We start from the raw sequence: 18,215 nt of genomic DNA, 5'->3' as shown, positions 1-18,215 counted from the left end.
TATTTCATTTCCTTGGGCCCTCCTATCCATTGATGCTCAAAGCCTTGGATCTTTTTTACCCTTGCCTTTTGGTTTTAAAGGCTATTGGCTTTTTCTGCTTGCTTTTTCTTTTTCTTTCTTAAAAATTTTTTCGCCAGTTTTTTTTCGCAAGCTTTGTTCTTCATTGCTTTTTCTTGCTTCAAGAATCAATTTTTTGATTTTTTAGATCATCAATAATATTTCTCTTTTTCATCATTCTTTCAAGAGCCAACAGTTTTAACATTCATAAACAACAAGATCAAAAAATATGTACTGTTCAATCATTCATTCAGAGAACAAAAAGTATTGTCACCACATCAATATAATTAAACTAATTTCAAGGATGAATTCGAAACTCATGTACTTCTTGTTCTTTTGTATTAAAAACATTTTTCATTTAAGAAAGGTGAAGGATTCATGGAATTATTCATAGCCTTAAGACATAGTTACTAGACACTAATGATCATGTAATAAAGACGCAAACATAGACAAACATGAAGCTTAAAAACCGAAAAACAGAGAGATAAGAACAAGGAAGTTAAGGAATGAGTCCACCTTAGTGATGGTGGCGCCTTCTCCTTGAAGGACCAATGATATCCTTGAGCTCCTCTATATCTCTTTCTTGCCTTTGTTGCTCCTCCCTCATAGCTCTTTGATCTTCTCTAATTTCATTGAGAATGATGGAGTGCTCTTGGTGTTCCACCCTTAATTGGTTCATGTCATGACTCAATCCTTCTAGAGAAGTATTGAGTTATTCTCAATAGTTGTTTGGAGGAAAGTGCATCCCTTGAGGCATCTCAGGGATTTCTTGATGATGAGCTTCCTCATGCGTCTCTTGAGATCCATGAATGGACTCTCTTGTTTACTCCATCCTTTTCTTACTGATGGGCTTGTCCACTTCGATGAGGATGTCTCCTTCTATGACAACTCCAGCTAAGTAGCATAGATGGCAAATGAGATGAGGAAAAGCTAGCCTTGCCAAGGTGGAGGGCTTTTTGGCTACTCTGTAGAGTTCTAGAGAGATGACTTCATGAACTTCTACTTTCTCTCCAATCATGATGCTATGGATCATGATGGCCCGATCCACAATTACTTCGGATCGGTTGCTAGTAGGAATGATGGAACGTTGGATGAACTCCAACCATCCTCTAGCCACAGGCTTAAGGTCCAGTCTTCTCAATTGAACCGGCTTGCCTTTTGAGTCTCTTTTCCATTGAGCTCCTTCCACACATATGTCCATGAGGACTTGGTCCAATCTTTGATCAAAGTTTACCTTTCTAGTGTAGGGGCATTCATCTTCTTGCATCATAGGCAAGTTGAACTCCAACCTTACATTTTCCTGACTGAAATTTAAGCATTTTCCCCGAACCATTGTAAGCCCATTCTTTGGGTTTGGGTTCATGCTTTGATCATGGTTCCTAGTGATCCATGCATTGGCATAGAACTCTTGAACCATTAAGATTCTGACTTGTTGAATGGGGTTTGTAAGAACTTTCCAACCTCTTATTTGGATCTCATGTCGGATCTCCGGATACTCATTTTCTTGAGCATGAAAGGGACCTCAGGGATTACCTTCTTCTTGGTCACAACTTCATAAAAGTGGTCTTGATGGGCTTTTGAGATGAATCTTTTCATCTCCCATGACTCGGAGGTGGAAGCTTTTGTCTTCCTTTTCCTCTTTCTAGAGGTTTCTCCGGCCTTAGGTGCCATCAATGGTTATGGAAAAACAAAAAAGCTATGCTTTTACCACACCAAACTTAGAATGTTGCTCGCCCTCGATCAAAGAAAAGAAAGAATAGAAGAATAAGAAAAAGATATGGAGGAGAAGGAGAGATGTGTGGGTTTGGCCAAGGGGGAGAAGAGAGGGTTGTGTTGTGTGAAAATGAAGAAGGATGGAGGGATTTATATAGTGGAGGGAGAGAGAATGGGGTTCGGTCATTTAGGGTGGGTTTGGGTGGGAAAGAGATTTTGAATTTGAAGGTATGTGGGGTTTATGGGGAAGAGTGGATGGATGTGAGTGGTGAAGAGGTGATGGGGAAGAGAGATTGGGGTGATTGGTGAATGATGTTTGGGGAAGAGTGTTATGAAAAGGTGTGAGAGAGAGGGAGAAGGTAGGTGGGGATCCTGTGGGATCCACAGATCCTGAGGTGATCCTGTGGGATCCACAGATCCTGAGGTGTCAAGGATTTCTCATCCCTGCACCCTTTAGGCATGTAAAATGCCCTCTATATGCAATCCTGGCGTTTAACGCAAGATTGATGCTTGTTTCTGGCGTTAAACGCCCAAATGTAGCTTGTTTTTGGCGTTTAACACCAGTCTGATGCTTGTTTCTGGCATTAAACGCCAGACAGAAGCTTGTTTCTGGCGTTTAAATGCCCAAATGTAGCCTGTTTCTGGCGTTAAACGCTAGACATATACTTGTTTCTGGCGTTTAAACGCCAGACAGCTCTTCCTCCAGGGTGTGCTTTTTCTTCTGCTATTTTTTATTTTGTTTTTAATTTTTACAATTATTTTATGACTCCGCATGATCATAAACCTAATAAAATATAATAGAACAATAGAAATATAGATAAATAAAAATTGGGTTACCTCCCAATAAGCACTTCTTTAATGTCAATAGCTTGACAGTGAGCTCTCATAGAGCTTCACAGATGTTCAAAGCATTGTTGGGACCTTCCAACACCAAACTTAGAGTTTGAATGTGGGGGTTCAACACCAAACTTAGAGTTTGGTTGTGGCCTCCCAACACCAAACTTAGAGTTTGATTGTGGGGGCTTTGTTTGACTCTGTATTGAGAGAAGCTTTTCATGCTTCCTCTCCATGGTTGTAGAGGAAGATCCTTGAGCTTTAAATACAAGGTAGTCCCCATTCAATTGAAGGACTAGCTCTCCTATATCAACATCAATCACAGCTCCTGCTGTGGCTAGGAAGGGTCTTCCAAGGATGATGCATTCATCCCCATGCTTCCCAGTGTCTAAGATTATGAAATCAGCAGGGATGTAAAGGCCTTTAACCTTCACTAATACGTCCTCTACAAATCCATAAGCTTATTTTATTGACTTGTCTGCCATCTCTAATGAGATTCTTGCAGCTTATACCTCAAAGATCCCCAGTTTCTCAATTACAGAGAGTGGCATAAGATTTATACTTGACCCCATGTCACACAGAGCCTTCTTAAAGGTCATGATGCCTATGGTACAGGATATTAAGAATTTACCAGGATCTTATTTCTTTTGAGGTAAAGTTTGCTGAACCCATGTGTTTTGTTCACTAATGAGCAAGGGAGGTTCTTCTTCCCAAGTCTCATTACCAAATAACTTGGCATTCAGCTTCATGATGGCTTCTAGATATTGAGCAACTTGCTCTTCAGTTATATCTTCATCCTCTTCAGAGGAAGAATAGTTCTTAGAGCTCATGAATGGCAGAAGGAAGTTTAATGGAATCTCTATGGTCTCTATATGAGCCTCAGATTCCTTTAGGTCCTCAATAGGGAATTTCTTTCTATCTGGAGGACGTCCCATGAGGTCTTCCTCATTGGGATTCACGTCCTCCCCTTCTTCTTTGGATTCGGCCATTTTGATTATATCAATGGCCTTGCACTCTCTTTTTGGATTCTCTTCTGTATTGCTTGGGAGAGTACTAGGAAGAGTTTCAGTGATTTTCTTACTCAGCTGACCCACCTGTGCCTCCAAGTTTCTAATGGAGGACATTGCTTTATTCATGAAACTTAAAGTGGCCTTAGATAGATCAGAGACTATGTTTGCTAAGCCAGAGGGGCTCTGCTCTGAATTTTTTGTTTGTTGCTGAGAAGATGATGGAAAAGGCTTGCTATTGCTAAACCTGTTTCTTCCACCATTATTAAAGCCTTGTTGAGGCTTTTGTTGATCCTTCTATGAGAAATTTAGATGATTTCTCCATGAGGAATTATAGGTGTTTCCATAGGGTTCACCCATGTAATTCACCTCTGCCATTGCAGGGTTCTCAGGATCATAAGCTTTTTCTTCAGAAGATGCCTCTTTAGTACTGTTAGATGCATTTTGCCATCCATTCAGACTCTGAGAAATCATGTTGACTTGCTGAGTCAACATTTTGTTTTGAGCCAATATGGCATTCAGAGTATCAATTTCAAGAACTCCCCTCTTCTGAGGCATCCCATTACTCACAGGGTTCCTCTCAGAGGTGTACATGACTTGGTTATTTGCAACCATGTCAATGAGTTCTTGAGCTTCTGCAGGTGTTTTCTTTAGGTGAATGGATCCACCTACAGAATGGTCCAGTGACATCTTAGAGAACTCAGATAGACCATCATAGAGTATATCCAAAATGGTCCACTCTGAAAGCATGTCAAAAGAACACTTTTTGATCAACTGCTTGTATCTTTCCCAAGCTTCATAGAGGGATTCACCATCTTTTTGCTTGAAGGTCTAAACATCCACTCTAAGCTTGCTCAGCTTTTGAGGAGGAAAGAACTTGGCTAAGAAGGTCGTGACCAGCTTATCCCAAGAGTCCAGGCTATCTTTAGGTTGTGAGTCTAACCATGTTTTATCCCTGTCTCTTACAGCAGAAGGGAAAAGCATGAGCCTGTAGACTTCAGGATCTACTCCATTAGTCTTAACAGTATCACAGATCTGCAAGAACTCAGTTAAAAACTGATAGAGATCTTCTGATGGAAGTCCATAAAACTTGCAGTTCTGTTGCATTAGAGCAACTAGTTGAGGCTTCAGCTCAAAATTGTTTGCTCCAATGGCAGGGATTGAGATGCTCCTTCCATAAAAATTGGAAGTAGGTGTAGTATAATCACCAAGCATCCTCCTTGCATTATTATTTGGTTCAGCCATGTCTCCTTCTTTTTCGAGATTCTCTGCAAGGTTTTCTCTGAATTGTTGTGCTTTATCTTCTCTTAGCTTCTTCTTCAGAGTCCTTTCAGATTCAGGATCTGCTTCAACAAGAATATTCTTGTCCTTGCTCCTGCTCATATGAAAAAGAAGAGAACAGAAAAGAAGAGAAATCCTCTATGTCATAGTATAGAGATTCCTTTATGTGAGTAGAAGAAGAAGAATAGAAGAAGGAGAAGAGAAAACTTCGAACACAGAGAAGAAGAGGGGGTTCAAATTTTTAAGATGAAGAGAAGAGTGTTAGTAATTAAATAAATAAATAGAAGAAGATGAGAGAGAGAGAAATTCGAAAATTGTTTTTGAAAAATGGTTAGTGATTTTCGAAAATTAAGAGAAGAAATAATATTAAAATTAAATTTTGAAACAATTAGTTAAAAAAAGAATTTTGAAAAAGAGGAAGGAATTTTCGAAAATTAGAGAGAAAAAAGTAGTTAGGTGATTTTGAAAAAGATAAGAAACAAACAAAAAGTCAGTTAGTTAGTTGAAATAGAATTGAAAATCAATTTTGAAAAGATAAGAAGTTAGAAAAGATTTTGAAATTGATTTTGAAAAAGATATGATTTAAAAAAGATATTTTGAAAAGATATGATTGAAAAAGATATTTTGGAAAAGATTTGATTTTTAAAATTAAATTTGATTACTTGACCAACAAGAAACTAAAAGATATGATTCTAGAATTTAAAGATTAAACCTTTCTTAACAAGAAAGTAACAAACTTCAAATTTTTAAATCAATCACATTAATTGTTAGGAAAGTTTTCGAAAATTTGAAATAAAGATAAGAAAAAGATTTTGAAATAACTTTTTTTAAAAATATTTTCGAAAATATAAAAGAAAAATGAAAAAGATTTGATTTTTGAAAAAAATTTTGAAAAGATAAGATTTTTAAAATTGAAATCTTGACTTGACTAACAAGAAACAACTAATTTTAAAAATTTTTGACTAAGTCAACTCAAAAATTTCGAATTTTATGAGTAAAATAAGGAAAAGATATTTTTTATTTTTAGAATTTTTAATGATGAGAGAGAAAAACACAAATATGACTCACAACATAAAAAATTAATATAAAAAAAAAGCATGCAAGAACACTATGAATGTCAAGATGAACACCAAGAACACTTTGAAGATCACGATGAACATCAAGATTTATTTTTGAAAAATTTTCAAGAAAAGAAAAACATGTAAGACACCAAACTTAGAAATTTTTCATGTTTAGACATTATGAATGCAAAAATGTATATGAAAAACAACAAAAGACACAAAATAAGAAAATATGAAGATCAAACAAGACTTACCAAGAACAACTTGAAGATCATGAAGAATGCAATGCATGAATTTTTTGAAAAAATGCATAAATTTTAAAAACATGCAATTGACACCAAACTTAAAAATTGACTCAAGACTCAAATAAGAAACACAAAAATATTTTTAGTTTTTATGATTTTATTATTTTTTTGGATTTTTTCGAAAATTATTTTGGGAAAAACGAAAAAGGAGAAAAAAATTTTTTTGAAAGATTTTTGAAATCTTTTTGAAAATAAAATTACCTAATTTGAGCAACAAGATGAACCGTCAGTTGTCCACACTCAAACAATCCCCGGCAACGGCGCCAAAAACTTGATAGGCAAAATTGTGATTTACACTTTTCATAACTCGAACAATTCTTAGCAATGGCTCCAAAAACTTGGTGCACACTACTATGGTTCACTCACATTCTTCACAACTTCGCACAACTAACAAGCCAGTGCACTGAGTCGTCCAAGTAATAAACCTTACGTGAGTAAGGGTCGATCCCACGGAGATTGTTGGTATGAAGCAAGCTATGGTTATCTTATAAATCTCAGTCAGGCGGATTCAAATGGTAATAATGGTTTTCGAATATAAGGATAAATAAACAGAAAATAAAGATAGAGATACTTATGTAAATCATTGGTGGAAATTTCAGATAAGTGTATGGAGATGCTTTGTCCCTTCTGAATCTCTGCTTTCCTACTGCCTTCATCCAACCCTTCATACTCCTTTTTATGGCAAGCTGTATGTAGGGCATCACCGTTGTCAATGGCTACTTCCCGTCCTCTCAGTGAAAATGGTCCAAATGCTTTGTCACAGCACGGCTAATCATCTGTCGGTTCTCGATCATGTCAGAATAGAATCTATTGATTCTTTTGCGTCTATCACTACACCCAACAATCGCGAGTTTGAAGCTCGTCACGGTCATTCAATCCCTGAATCCTACTCAGAATACCACAGACAAGGTTTAGACTTTCCGGATTCTCAAGAATGGCCACCAATAATTCTAGCTTATACCAAGAAGATTCTGATTAAGGAATCCAAGATAAACGCGTCGATCTAAGGTAGAACGGAGGTGGTTGTCAGGCACGCGTTCATAGGTGAGAATGATGATGAGTGTCACAGATCATCACATTCATCATGTTGAAGTATAGCGAATATCTTAGAATAAGAATAAGCGTGAATTGAATAGAAGAACAATAGTACTTTGCATTAATACTCGAGGTATAACAGAGCTCCACACCTTAATCTATGGTGTGTAGAAACTCCACCGTTGAAAATACATAAGTGATGAAGGTCCAGGCATGGCCGAATGGCCAGTCCCCAAATGTGATCTAAAGACCGAATGGTCAAAGACTAGACGTCCAAAATATTGATACCAAGATCAAAATACAATAGTAAAAAGTCCTATTTATACTAGACTAGCTACTAGGGTTTACAGAAATAAGTCTAAGTGCAGAAATCCATTTCCGGGACCCACTTGGTGTGTGCTTGGGCTGAGCTTGAGATTTACACATGCAAAGGCTTCTCTTGGAGTTAAATGCCAAATTGTAACGTGTTTTTGGCGACTCTGGTTTGTGACGTGTTTCTGGCGTTTTACTCTAGAATGCAGCATGGAACTGGCGTTGAACGCCAGTTTGCGTCATCTAAACTTGAACATAGTATGGACTATTATATATTGCTGGAAAGCTCTGGATGTCTACTTTCCAACGCCATTAAGAACGCGCCATTTGGAGTTCTGTAGCTCCAGAAAATTCATATCGAATGCAGGGAGGTCAGAATCCAACAACATCAGCAGTCCTTTGTCAGCCTCCTATCAGATTTTTGCTCAGATCCCTCAATTTCAGCCAGAAAATACCTGAAATTACAGAAAAAATACTCAAACTCATAGTAAAGTCCAGAAATGTGAATTTTGAATAAAAACTAATAAAAACATCCCTAAAAGTAGCAAGATCCTACTAAAAACTACCTAAAAACAATGCCAAAAAGCGTATAAAGTATCCGCTCATCAACTGTCCTTGGGCTTCTCATGTTCAATATCGCTTGGCATTTTTTAGGGTTGGCTTTAATACCTCGACAGGTGAGTATGAAGCCGAGGAATCTCCCTCCTTGTACTCCGAAAGCGCATTTTTCGGGATTGAGTTTCATGTTGTATGTTTGAAGTTGTTTAAATATCTCCTTTAAGTCTTTAATGAGGTTCGTTGGATGCAGTGTTTTTGCCACCATGTCGTCAACATAGACTTCTATATTTTGACCAATTTGGTTTGAAAAGATTTTATCCATGAGTCTTTGATATGTTGCACCTGCATTTTTGAGTCCAAACGTCATAACCTTATAGTAAAAATTTCCATTGTTAGTAATAAAAGCAGTCTTATCCTAGTCAGCCGAATGCATTAGTATTTAGTTGTAACGAGAATAAGCATCCGTAAAGCTTAAACATTGAAATCCGAAACATCTGTCAACTAGTTTATCGATTCATGGTAGGGGAGATGCGTCCTTTAGACAGGCCTTATTAAGGTCTGTGTAGTCCACACACATCCTCCACCTATCGTTATTCTTTTTTACCATTACCACGTTGGCTAACCAGCTAGTGTATCTGAGCTCTTTTATGAATCCAGCATTGAGAAGCTTTTGGGTTTCTTCTAGAGAGGCTGCCCTTTTGTCTGTGCCAAGGTGTTTTTTTCTGAGCTATAGGTCAGATCAATGGATTGATTGCCAGTTTGTGGTAGATGACGTTAGGATCCATTCTTAGCATGTCTATTGGAGTCCATGCGAATAGGTCGATGTTTTGTCTTAATAGCTCGACCAGTTATTCTCGCTCTTCGTTCTTCAACGCGTTGCCGAGGTATGTATATTTACCCTCCTCAGCTGTTAGTTGAACCTTTGTGAGGTCATCTGTCAACATCGGTCGCTCTTGGTGGTTGGTCCGAGGATCTAGGTCGGCTAATGGGGGTAACTGTTTGGAGTTGTATACTGCTTGGACGTGCTGTTGTTCAGGTTGTCTTGAATATTCGTTTTTTAGGCTGGCATTATAGCACTACCTGGCCTCCCTTTGATCTTCATGAATTGTAACTACTTTGTTATCTTGCGAAAGAAAGTTAACACATAAATGCACGGTGGAAATAATAGCGTTGAAAGCATTCAAGGAGGGTCTTCCTAGAATTATATTGTAAGGACTTTTGCAATCAACGACTAAGTATTGTATGTCTATGGTTTTACAGTCAGGGTAATTGCCAAGCATGGTTTGTAACCAAATATAACCTTGGATAAGAACTCACTCACCTGAGAAACCTACCAGTTTCCCGGATGATGGTTGGAGGGCTTTGTCATTTAGCTTCATTTTCTAAAATGTTGAGTAGAATAGTACGTCTGCACTGCTCCCTGGGTCCATCATGACTTTCTTTACCAATGGCTCTCCGACTTGTTCAGAGATGACCACTGGGTCGTCAAGGTTGCGGTCGCTTGCCTTGTAGTCCTTGGGGATGAATGATATCTCCGATAGGATCTCTTCCTATCCGAGTTAGTGCATCTTCCGCTTGCAAAGCCTCCAGAAATGCAATTTATTATTCTACGAGGTGGATTAATATCTTCGTCTACCTTTTTTCCTTTATCTTGGGGATTGTCAGTTGTTTTGGAATGTTGGCCGAGGTCTTCTGTGTTTCGCTTTCTTCCTCGGGTATCAATATACTTGTCTAATAGGCCTTGGCGGGCCAGCCATTCGAGGAAGTCCTTTGCTATAACGCAGTCATCTGTTGTGTGTCCGTATTCTAATGGAAAGTACAGTATTTGGATTTGTCTACGTATCGCTGGTCTTGGTATGTGCTAGCCCTGTTTGGAGGCTTGATGAGCTTTGAATGCAAGATGTCTTTGATGATGTCCTCTCTCTTGGTGTTGAGGGGAGTTTAGCTGTTAAATTTAGGTGTAAGTCTGAATGACCTTTGGTTTGTCCTGCTGCTTGGATGCTTGTTTCGCTTCTCGTCCTCTCTGTTTGAGGTGGGCTTTTCTGCTTTTCGCAGTGCTCGCAGCTCTTCAATCTCGATTTGGGTTATTGCCTTTTCTTGGAATTCGGCTAGGATTTTTGGTTTTACGATGACTATGGTCTCTTGGAATTTCCCAATACAGAGGCTGCTTTTTAAGGCGTGAAGGTAGACTTCTGGGTTTAAGTTGGGTATCTCATTGGTTGCTTCAACGAATCTGGTCATGTAGTCCTTCAGGCTTTCATGCGGCCCCTGCTTTATAGTGCTCAGGTAGTCGGAGTTGTGCACGTATATCTTGGATGCTGTGAAATGGTTGACGAACTGGTCGGCCAGCACATCGAAGTTGGAAATGGAGCCTTCAGGGAGGTTGGAGAACCAGATCAGGGCGGCTCCATCTACGAAGGTGGGGAATGTTTGGCATAGGATTGGGTCAGATTCTTTGTTCATGAACATCATCATATAGAACTTGGTGACGTGGACGTTTGGGTGTCCTATTCCCACATAAGGCTTCAAGGTCGTCGGTAGGGTAAACTTTTTAAGCATGTGAAAGCTCATGATCTCCTTCGAAAAGGGGTTAGTCCTTTTGGTGGTTGTTTTTTGGGGAGTGGGTATGACATGTTTAGCCTCCGACGTGTTTTGATCGTGGTCGTCCTTGTTTTCGGCATCCTTATGCTCTCCTTCTTTACTATGACTGTGCTGCTTCTGGTGTAAGAGTTCGGTCATTCTTTAGTTCTCGGCCCTAGGGTCTCATTGATGGCCATAAGTTCGGTTAGATTATGGTTTGAGGGAGCGTGGCTATATTCGTCCGCCATGTGTTGTGACCTGCAAAAGAGATGAGAAAGCACAAAAGGTAATTTTCAAAGAATTATGGGGTTAGAAGATCTCGGCCCCACGGTGGACGCCAAATGTTTCTGTGTGAATAAAGTTCTTCGAGGTATAGCTCGTTCTGCTATTGCTCGAACTTGCTTCCCTTGGGATAAAAAGGAGGAACGTCGTCTTCTTGTAACAGCAGCGGCGTTGGGCACCTGCAAAGGGACTCTAATGCTCAAGTAAGTAAGAATGTGAGAGTATTCAGGGTCAAAATGGAATGAATTGCGTACCTGTGACTTTATTGGTCACTTGTTTATATTGAGTTTGTATATGGCTGTTATCCGTATTATTTGTTACCAGTTTTGTGGAGTCTCCTGATAGTGCTCCGATTTATAGGAGTTTAGTGGTTAAAATTGGAGAAATTTTCGAGGACTTTATCTCTTTTAGTGGAATCTGGTTCCGAGATTGCCGTGATGGACCAGGATTTAGGTAATGGATCAACTATAATTATTTCCACAATAATATTATTAACATTTGTAATTACCTAAAACAAGAATGTGGAACCTCTTTTTTGTGGTTTTTCTCTCTTTTTGAAAAATGTTACTTACGATTTTGAGTTTTATCCCCGTCTTCACGACCCACCCCATAACAATCAATTTTTGGTGCTAATTTCCTATGTTGCCCTCGTAGTAACTTTTGAGTTTTGAATTTTGATACACACTAATAGCCATTATCCATCTCAACCCGTGTAGCAAGGGAATTGATTAGTCAACGCTTAGCCACAATTAGCCACCAACCATCAGGCCACCAGAGAAAGAAAAGGATGTGAATGGTGACATAATATATTCTAACATAATATTTTCTCAACCACCGCGATTTTATATTATAACTATGTTAGTAAAAAGAGTGCAAACGATGGAACTCGCTGTTGAATTTTATTTAAGTTTGTTAGCGTGGCAGGCGAAGAGGAGCAGTACTGAAATAAACAGCAGTAAGCTACAGTCAAAGGCGTCTAGCGTATGTGAGTGGTTTTTCCGTTTCATTAATTTGATTACCTCAACTCTTTGAATTTGAATAATGAATATGGTCCCCATTATTCCCTTGATCCCTTCCTCTTCCAGCTGGAATTAACAAAACTCTAATCAAAACCTTGTCAAATATAACCATATGCTTTACGAGTTTATTAAGAGGCTAAGAGCTTAAACTGAACTGCATCAAAAAGTAGTAGTACTGTAACTACAATACGCCATGCCGCATGCACCAACGTTAAACACCTTAATTAAATATTCTTATTATTGAATCTTTGCTTTGACCTTTTACTAGGATCCAAAGTGGCACTGCAATCGTAAATGGGGACATGTTCAGCGAGATTTTGTTTTCATCTGTTCCCATTCTGGTCACCAACAGCAAGGTACTCACTACCAGTACCCTAGTTTTAAGTTCACCAAAGTTTGCATTATATTATTATTTATTGGGTTTACTTAACACGAGTCCTTAATTACCAACTATGAAAGTTTTTATAAAAGAATATAAAATTTAAAGTTTCAATGTATTTGTTATGTATTTATTAAAATAAAATATTTAAAAATTTATATTAATACAGTAGCTTTTATATAGCATACTCGATTCTAATAATAAACATAAGAATAAATGAAATGATGTGGGGAAATGAACTAGGCAGGGCAGTGAGGACCCTATTTATATCCAAATGTGGAAGGCATGATGCCTGAGTTGCGTAAAAATGATAGTAAAACCAAATAGAAAGATTGCAATTAGTACATAAATAATTGAGAAACAGTTAAGCTTAAACGATCATAGGGCTGTAGTGTTTGTTGGTGCTGCAGCATAGGTACTTATTGGTTGAGAAAAAGAAGCAACATTTATTCCACTAATAATTAAAGCTATCTTCTTTGTTTTAATGCTGAATACAGAAAACAGCAGAACAAAAGATGCATTATTCATTTATTTGCAGTAGTATTAATATACAACACAACACAGAATGATAACGGTTCATTTATTGACCAAGTGTTAAAGATGCATGAGAGAAGTGAAGGGAGGAAGCAGAGGATATGGAATGCTGCTTCACGAGCGTGTCAGACATTTTAGGACAGAGATCTCTTTCTTTTTGAGGACACGTCGCTCCACAACACAATAGAGAAGGGGACAGATGAACAACAACTAGATGCAGAGATTTCACTCTCTTTTCTGAGTTCCCCCATTGGAGGAGTGCCCATTTTTTAGGGTTCTGCAACTTTTGAACTGCTTTTTTCTTTCGAGAATTTGATTATACCAAGGTGACTTCTTGTGTGAACAATGTCAATATTTTACTGTTGCACATCATTTTCTTAACAGTAACATGCCTCGTTTTTAATGTATATACGTAAAGCCCCACAAGTATAACTGTATTTTTTATCTTATGTTTTTGTCAAGAGCTTGTTTAGTTTTGAAAAACTGTGGGGTGTGTGTTTAGTAGGCTTTCACACGCACACACTTGCATAATTCCAAAGGCCTCATTTTGTCTTTGCTTCAGAAACTGAAGCCAATGGGGAGAGCCACAAGGTGGTTTAAGAGCTTGTTTGGGATCAAGAGAGACAAAGAGCGCAGCCATAATTCAAATTCTACCACCAAGTTGTGGGGTTCTTCTCATTCGCGCTCAGATTCCGGAGTTTTGTGTCACAATCCAGCAACCATTCCACCCAACATTTCTCCTGCAGAGGCTGCTTGGCTGGAGTCCTTCTACTCCAAAACAGAGAGGGAGCAGAACAAGCATGCCATCGCAGTAGCTGCCGCCACAGCCGCAGCAGCCGATGCAGCAGTGGCTGCCGCTCAGGCCGCGGTGGCAGTTGTGAGGCTAACTAGCCACGGAAGAGACAGCATGTTTGGTGGGCTTGAGAAGTTTGCAGCTGTGAAGATCCAAACCGTTTTTAGGGGATTCTTGGTGAGTTTGCCTCTGTTCCTTTATCATATGCAAATGATAGTCGTTATGTGTATATTAAGGTTCAGATTCAGATCCAAATTTTACTTTCTTTTTTTGGATTGTATGTGCACAGGCAAGGAAGGCAGTAAGGGCCTTAAAGGGTTTGGTGAAGATACAAGCCATTGTGAGAGGGTACTTGGTGAGGAAGCAAGCAGCAGAAACGCTGCATGGTATGCAGGCTCTTGTTAGAGCTCAGGCTGCAATTCTCTCTCACAAATATGGCCGCGGACTCAGACACATAAGGAATGATGCTTATTGGTTGCCTACACAAGCAAGAAGATCCTTGGTACACATTTGTTATTACCTAACTAGATACTAACTTCAATCAGTTACAGTTAGTTAGAAGTAATTAGAAAATAGTTAGAGTTGTATAGTTAGAATGATGAAGGATGAAGAATATATGTGGCTGTAATTCACTCAATTTGTTACAACTGGGTGACTGGTGGTAGAGTAGGTAACATCTAACTGCATTATTATAGTGAGGGATTGTAACTTAAGCTTTTCATTTTTGGTTCACATTTACAATAAAAGATTCAAATTTTTATATTATTCAATGCATAGGAAAGTTAAATACTTTAAATGTTTGCAGGAAAGGTTTGATGAGACAAGGATAGAGTATAGAGGTCCAAGCGAGAGCAGAAGGCTATCATCATCATTTGATGCAACAATGAATAGCAGCTATGATGGCAGCCCAAAAATAGTGGAAGTGGACACTGGCAAGCCTAAGTCAAGGTCTCGAAGGACCAACATATCAATGTCTGATTTTGGGGATGACCCTTTGTTTTCATCTCCCTTGCCAGTCCCGTGCCGCGATTGGGGACTAGTGGGGGAAGAGGGAAGGTCGTGGACGGCGCAGAGCACGCCGCGCTTGAACAGTTGTAGTTGTGGTGTTTTCATGGATAGTAGCTTGTTGAAGGGGCAACAAGGTCCGAATTATATGGCTAATACAGAGTCATTTAAGGCGAAAAAGAGGTCTCAGAGCGCTCCAAGACAAAGGGGAGAGGCAAGTCCAAGTCCAAGGAACAGTTTGAGTGGGGTTGGGATGTCCAAGATTCATTTAAAGAATGCTGTCATGGCTAAGCTTGAAATGTCAGCAGAGTTTTGTAACCCACACAAGATGAGACACAGATAGCTTTTCCTTTCTAACACCCATCATTAGCCAATACTTACTCAACATCATTGGATGCTCCCCATTGCTTTGCAGTTTGCATCTTCAATTTTCTTTAGTATATTCGAGATTATTTATGATATTATTAGCTTTAGAACTTATGTTGTGTGTTCTACTAGCAAAGTGGGCTGAGCTTAAAATACCATTCATCATTTTTCTCCGAAACAAACCCAATATTCATAGACAAAAATTAAAAGAGGAGGCTCGATGAGAAAGCCCAGCAAAATGTAATTGAATTCGGAGCAATCGACGCGAACATGCTTAACGTATCTCAAGCAAGCCCCTCTAATCTTCTTAAATTTGATTAAAATCCCGTAAAAAAATATTACTAAAAATGTACTTTCTACTTAGCCATTATTAAGATTTAGGAATGAATGAATGAATGAATCAATTCATGTAATAGGAAATGAATATAGTTCTTGGGTGCCAGTTGTAATTCCGTTATATAATCATGAAGCGGTGGAGAATTGCCAAGTCAAATGAGTCCGTCAGTGACTCTAAGAGGCATCTTTTATTTTTCATTTGAAAATTCCAGAGTCCAAACTCCATAGTTGGTAAAAGATTAAAAATGTGATTATTAAAATTTCACACAGAAATCTAAACGTGCAATGAAATTAGGGACTCTGAAACTTAGAGGCACTATCGAATTGTTTTATATTTATACATAAAAAAATTGTAGTGGTGGAGGGATTATAGAAGGCAATCAAAAAAGGGATTTGATCCACTCAGAGCCATCAATGTAGGCAAGTGAAATAAATGGTTTAGCTTCCTGATCAGTGAGTTCCCTTGACCATGCTACTCTCCCAGCAAAGCTTGCTCCAGGTCCTGTGCATTTGTATTGCCCATAGAATACAGTCCTGGTAATGGTGGTGGTGGCCCATTACAATACAAATACATAGCAACAAATGCAAATGCGCATGCCAATAATAATAATAATAATACTACAGATATCTCTTTTCAGACCCCTATATATGCTATGCTATAAATGTAATGCGCATGCGGCTATAATCTAATTGTATATGAACAAAAGATGTAATTGGGTGGATGGACTTTACCTATTGGAGGACGCATACATAAGAAGCATAAGAAGAAAAAGGAACTCACATTTCACGGTTGGGGTCACCCCAGTTATACCAGCCTTTGGGAATGATGATATTGTCCATGTAGGTGTAAGCAAAGACAACACGAGAGAAGGGACCCCATGCCCTTCCAAGGTACAGAGCCCCTGACCCCGTGACCTTGCAGTGCACAAATGAGAACCCCGTGTCCTCCAATATGCTGCTCCTCCCTTGCGCTGTTACTGCCCCTACATTCTGTGCTATTGCATGCACGTGACACCCCTATACATAATTACATACACCACCATTATTCATTCACAATGCTTTAACATGTTTCACTCAATCCACCTCGTGGGAGTACTAACCTCAAACAAAGACAGCGCGTTGCCGAATATGAAATCAACGGACCCTTCAATGTAACAATCCTTGTAGTAATGCCTCCCAAGGTGATCATACAGTGTGTCCTGTGCTCCCAAGAATTTGCATCCAAGAAACATGGCTGTGTCTCCTGAAATTCTCAGCGCCACTGCCTGCTTCCCCACTGCTCCGTTCCTCGGAACGGGTGCCGTGTTCTTGAATGTGATGTTCTTCGCTATGAAGTATGCTGAATTCACCGCGAATGTGGCAGAGCCAAAGGTTCCTAGTAATTGCCCTTTAGTCCCAGGTGCCGCCTTATCAGCAGTATCACCCCATTCAACTATCGTCTTATCTGCGCCTTCTCCTTCTATCGTTATGAACGATTTCAATGGTGGAATGTTAACTTTCTCTCTGTAATTATTTGTTACACCCAAAATATTGTTAGATCAAGAGGAGAGGGGCCAAAAGAAAAGACACTTCATCGTATGCTGCAAAAGTCCTCTGCTAGTCAAAGACATAATTCTGAAGGCATTGGCAAAAAGACGCGCAATGTTTTATTATTATTCCTTTTATTTGCTGTCAACCAAATAAAATAAAATATATATAATGGTGAATGTGGACAAGACAATCGCCAACTTGCATCCAAATATTATTACAGTGCCATCAAGAAAGGGTAGAATGAATACTTACGTGTAAACCCCTGCATGGACCTTAATTACAACTCTAACAAGGTTGATGAATGGAAGAGAATCAACGGCTGATTGAATAGAAGAGAAGCCTCCTTTGCCGTGTTTCTTGGAAACGTGAAGTGTGTGAGAAGGGAAGAGCTTGTTCATGGCAATGCCGAAGACAGAGTGTTTGAGGCCACCGACGAACTTGACCCATCTCATGAACTGCTCTTCTGATAATTGGGCTCGTGTTCTGTTTATGGGAATCACACTCCCCACAGAAGAACGCCCCGGTCGAATTCCCTTGGTGTGGCATTCTGTTGCTCTTGGATTTTGCAGAACAAGAAGAAAGAGTAATGTCACATGGAAAATGGAATGAAAATTTGACATTTCTGGGAGAGAATTGTGGGGAAGAAAGGAAAAGAATGCTGTTTGGGACTAACAAGTAACACAGCTGGTTGTGGTTTATATATGTAGTATTTAGTTAGGGAGCAATTGATTATTGAGTATTGATTATGGTGTGGAAAGTGAGGTCAATTATGGGAGAGAGAGTTCACGGGTCATTCCTTCAACTCACATCCATCAACACAAGAGGGAGAGAGAGAGAGAGAGAGAAGAAACAGAGGACAGGTAGCACTTTTTTGTTACATAAATAAAAAATTTCATCTTTTGTAAGATTGTAATATTTTTAGTTTGGACACTTTTTCCTTTTGTTGTGTTGTTTGGTGATGCCCGTGAGCCCCCTCTCTTTCCTGTTTGTTTCATCCTCAAAATATTCTTCTTGACATCATATCAATATCATAGTATTAGTTGGAGCCTCATATTTCAACACTATTCATGGCTGAGATTAATTACCAATTCTAAATTCCAAAGTAGTAGGTGAATCAGAGAAGCACCTTCAACTCCAACGAAGATTAAGTTACTCTTTCGTGCTAAAGCCTAAAGGTAAAAATAGTAAAATACCCACAACTTGTTTGCATTTGGAGGATTATAAATCT

The 18,215-nt window shown here is 39.0% G+C and overlaps 2 protein-coding genes and 1 non-coding gene across 4 annotated transcripts; 2 read left to right on the top strand and 1 right to left on the bottom strand.

The window, feature by feature from the left end:
* The first annotated feature begins 4,355 nt into the window (after window positions 1-4,355).
* On the top strand, window positions 4,356-4,463 carry LOC127746162 (small nucleolar RNA R71). Its single transcript, XR_008007781.1, has one exon. It is a non-coding gene; the product is annotated as a small nucleolar RNA R71 (small nucleolar RNA).
* Window positions 4,464-12,312: 7,849 nt separating this feature from the next.
* On the top strand, window positions 12,313-15,169 carry LOC107478572 (protein IQ-domain 26). Of its 2 annotated transcripts, XM_052259762.1 has the most exons (5): window positions 12,313-12,400; window positions 13,024-13,283; window positions 13,520-13,927; window positions 14,040-14,252; window positions 14,556-15,169. In XM_052259762.1, the coding sequence occupies exons 3-5, from the start codon at window positions 13,532-13,534 to the stop codon at window positions 15,096-15,098; spliced, it is 1,152 nt and encodes a 383-aa protein (XP_052115722.1). In that variant the 5' UTR covers window positions 12,313-12,400; window positions 13,024-13,283; window positions 13,520-13,531; the 3' UTR covers window positions 15,099-15,169. The 2 variants fall into 2 exon arrangements, with proteins under 2 accessions (XP_052115722.1, XP_015954192.1); XM_016098706.3 differs by lacking the exon at window positions 12,313-12,400 and having other exon boundaries at window positions 12,915-13,283.
* A 328-nt stretch (window positions 15,170-15,497) lies between these two features.
* LOC107478571 (probable pectinesterase 53) lies at window positions 15,498-17,852 on the bottom strand. Its single transcript, XM_016098705.3, has 4 exons — window positions 17,240-17,852; window positions 16,558-16,960; window positions 16,239-16,474; window positions 15,498-15,991 (listed from the first exon to the last, which is right to left on the bottom strand). The coding sequence occupies exons 1-4, from the start codon at window positions 17,605-17,607 to the stop codon at window positions 15,838-15,840; spliced, it is 1,161 nt and encodes a 386-aa protein (XP_015954191.1). The 5' UTR covers window positions 17,608-17,852; the 3' UTR covers window positions 15,498-15,837.
* Between the last annotated feature and the right edge of the window lie 363 nt (window positions 17,853-18,215).

Source organism: Arachis duranensis, chromosome 3 (genome assembly GCF_000817695.3).
Source record: "Arachis duranensis cultivar V14167 chromosome 3, aradu.V14167.gnm2.J7QH, whole genome shotgun sequence".
In the NCBI taxonomy this organism is placed as follows: Eukaryota; Viridiplantae; Streptophyta; class Magnoliopsida; order Fabales; family Fabaceae; genus Arachis; species Arachis duranensis.
The sequence above is the reverse complement of the archived record's forward strand: the minus strand, read 5'-3'. Positions and strand labels throughout refer to the sequence as shown.

Excerpts from the sequence above, each read along its gene's own strand:
- LOC107478572 (XM_052259762.1), top strand. The coding sequence starts at position 13,532 with ATGGGGAGAGCCACAAGGTGGTTTAAGAGCTTGTTTGGGATCAAGAGA. Across the intron at positions 13,928-14,039 it reads CCGTTTTTAGGGGATTCTTG|GCAAGGAAGGCAGTAAGGGC; the intron begins GTGAGTTTGCCT and ends GTATGTGCACAG. Across the intron at positions 14,253-14,555 it reads CACAAGCAAGAAGATCCTTG|GAAAGGTTTGATGAGACAAG; the intron begins GTACACATTTGT and ends AAATGTTTGCAG.
- LOC107478571 (XM_016098705.3), bottom strand. The coding sequence starts at position 17,607 with ATGTCAAATTTTCATTCCATTTTCCATGTGACATTACTCTTTCTTCTT. Across the intron at positions 16,961-17,239 it reads GTCCATGCAGGGGTTTACAC|AGAGAAAGTTAACATTCCAC; the intron begins GTAAGTATTCAT and ends AAATAATTACAG. Across the intron at positions 16,475-16,557 it reads ACGCGCTGTCTTTGTTTGAG|GGGTGTCACGTGCATGCAAT; the intron begins GTTAGTACTCCC and ends AATTATGTATAG.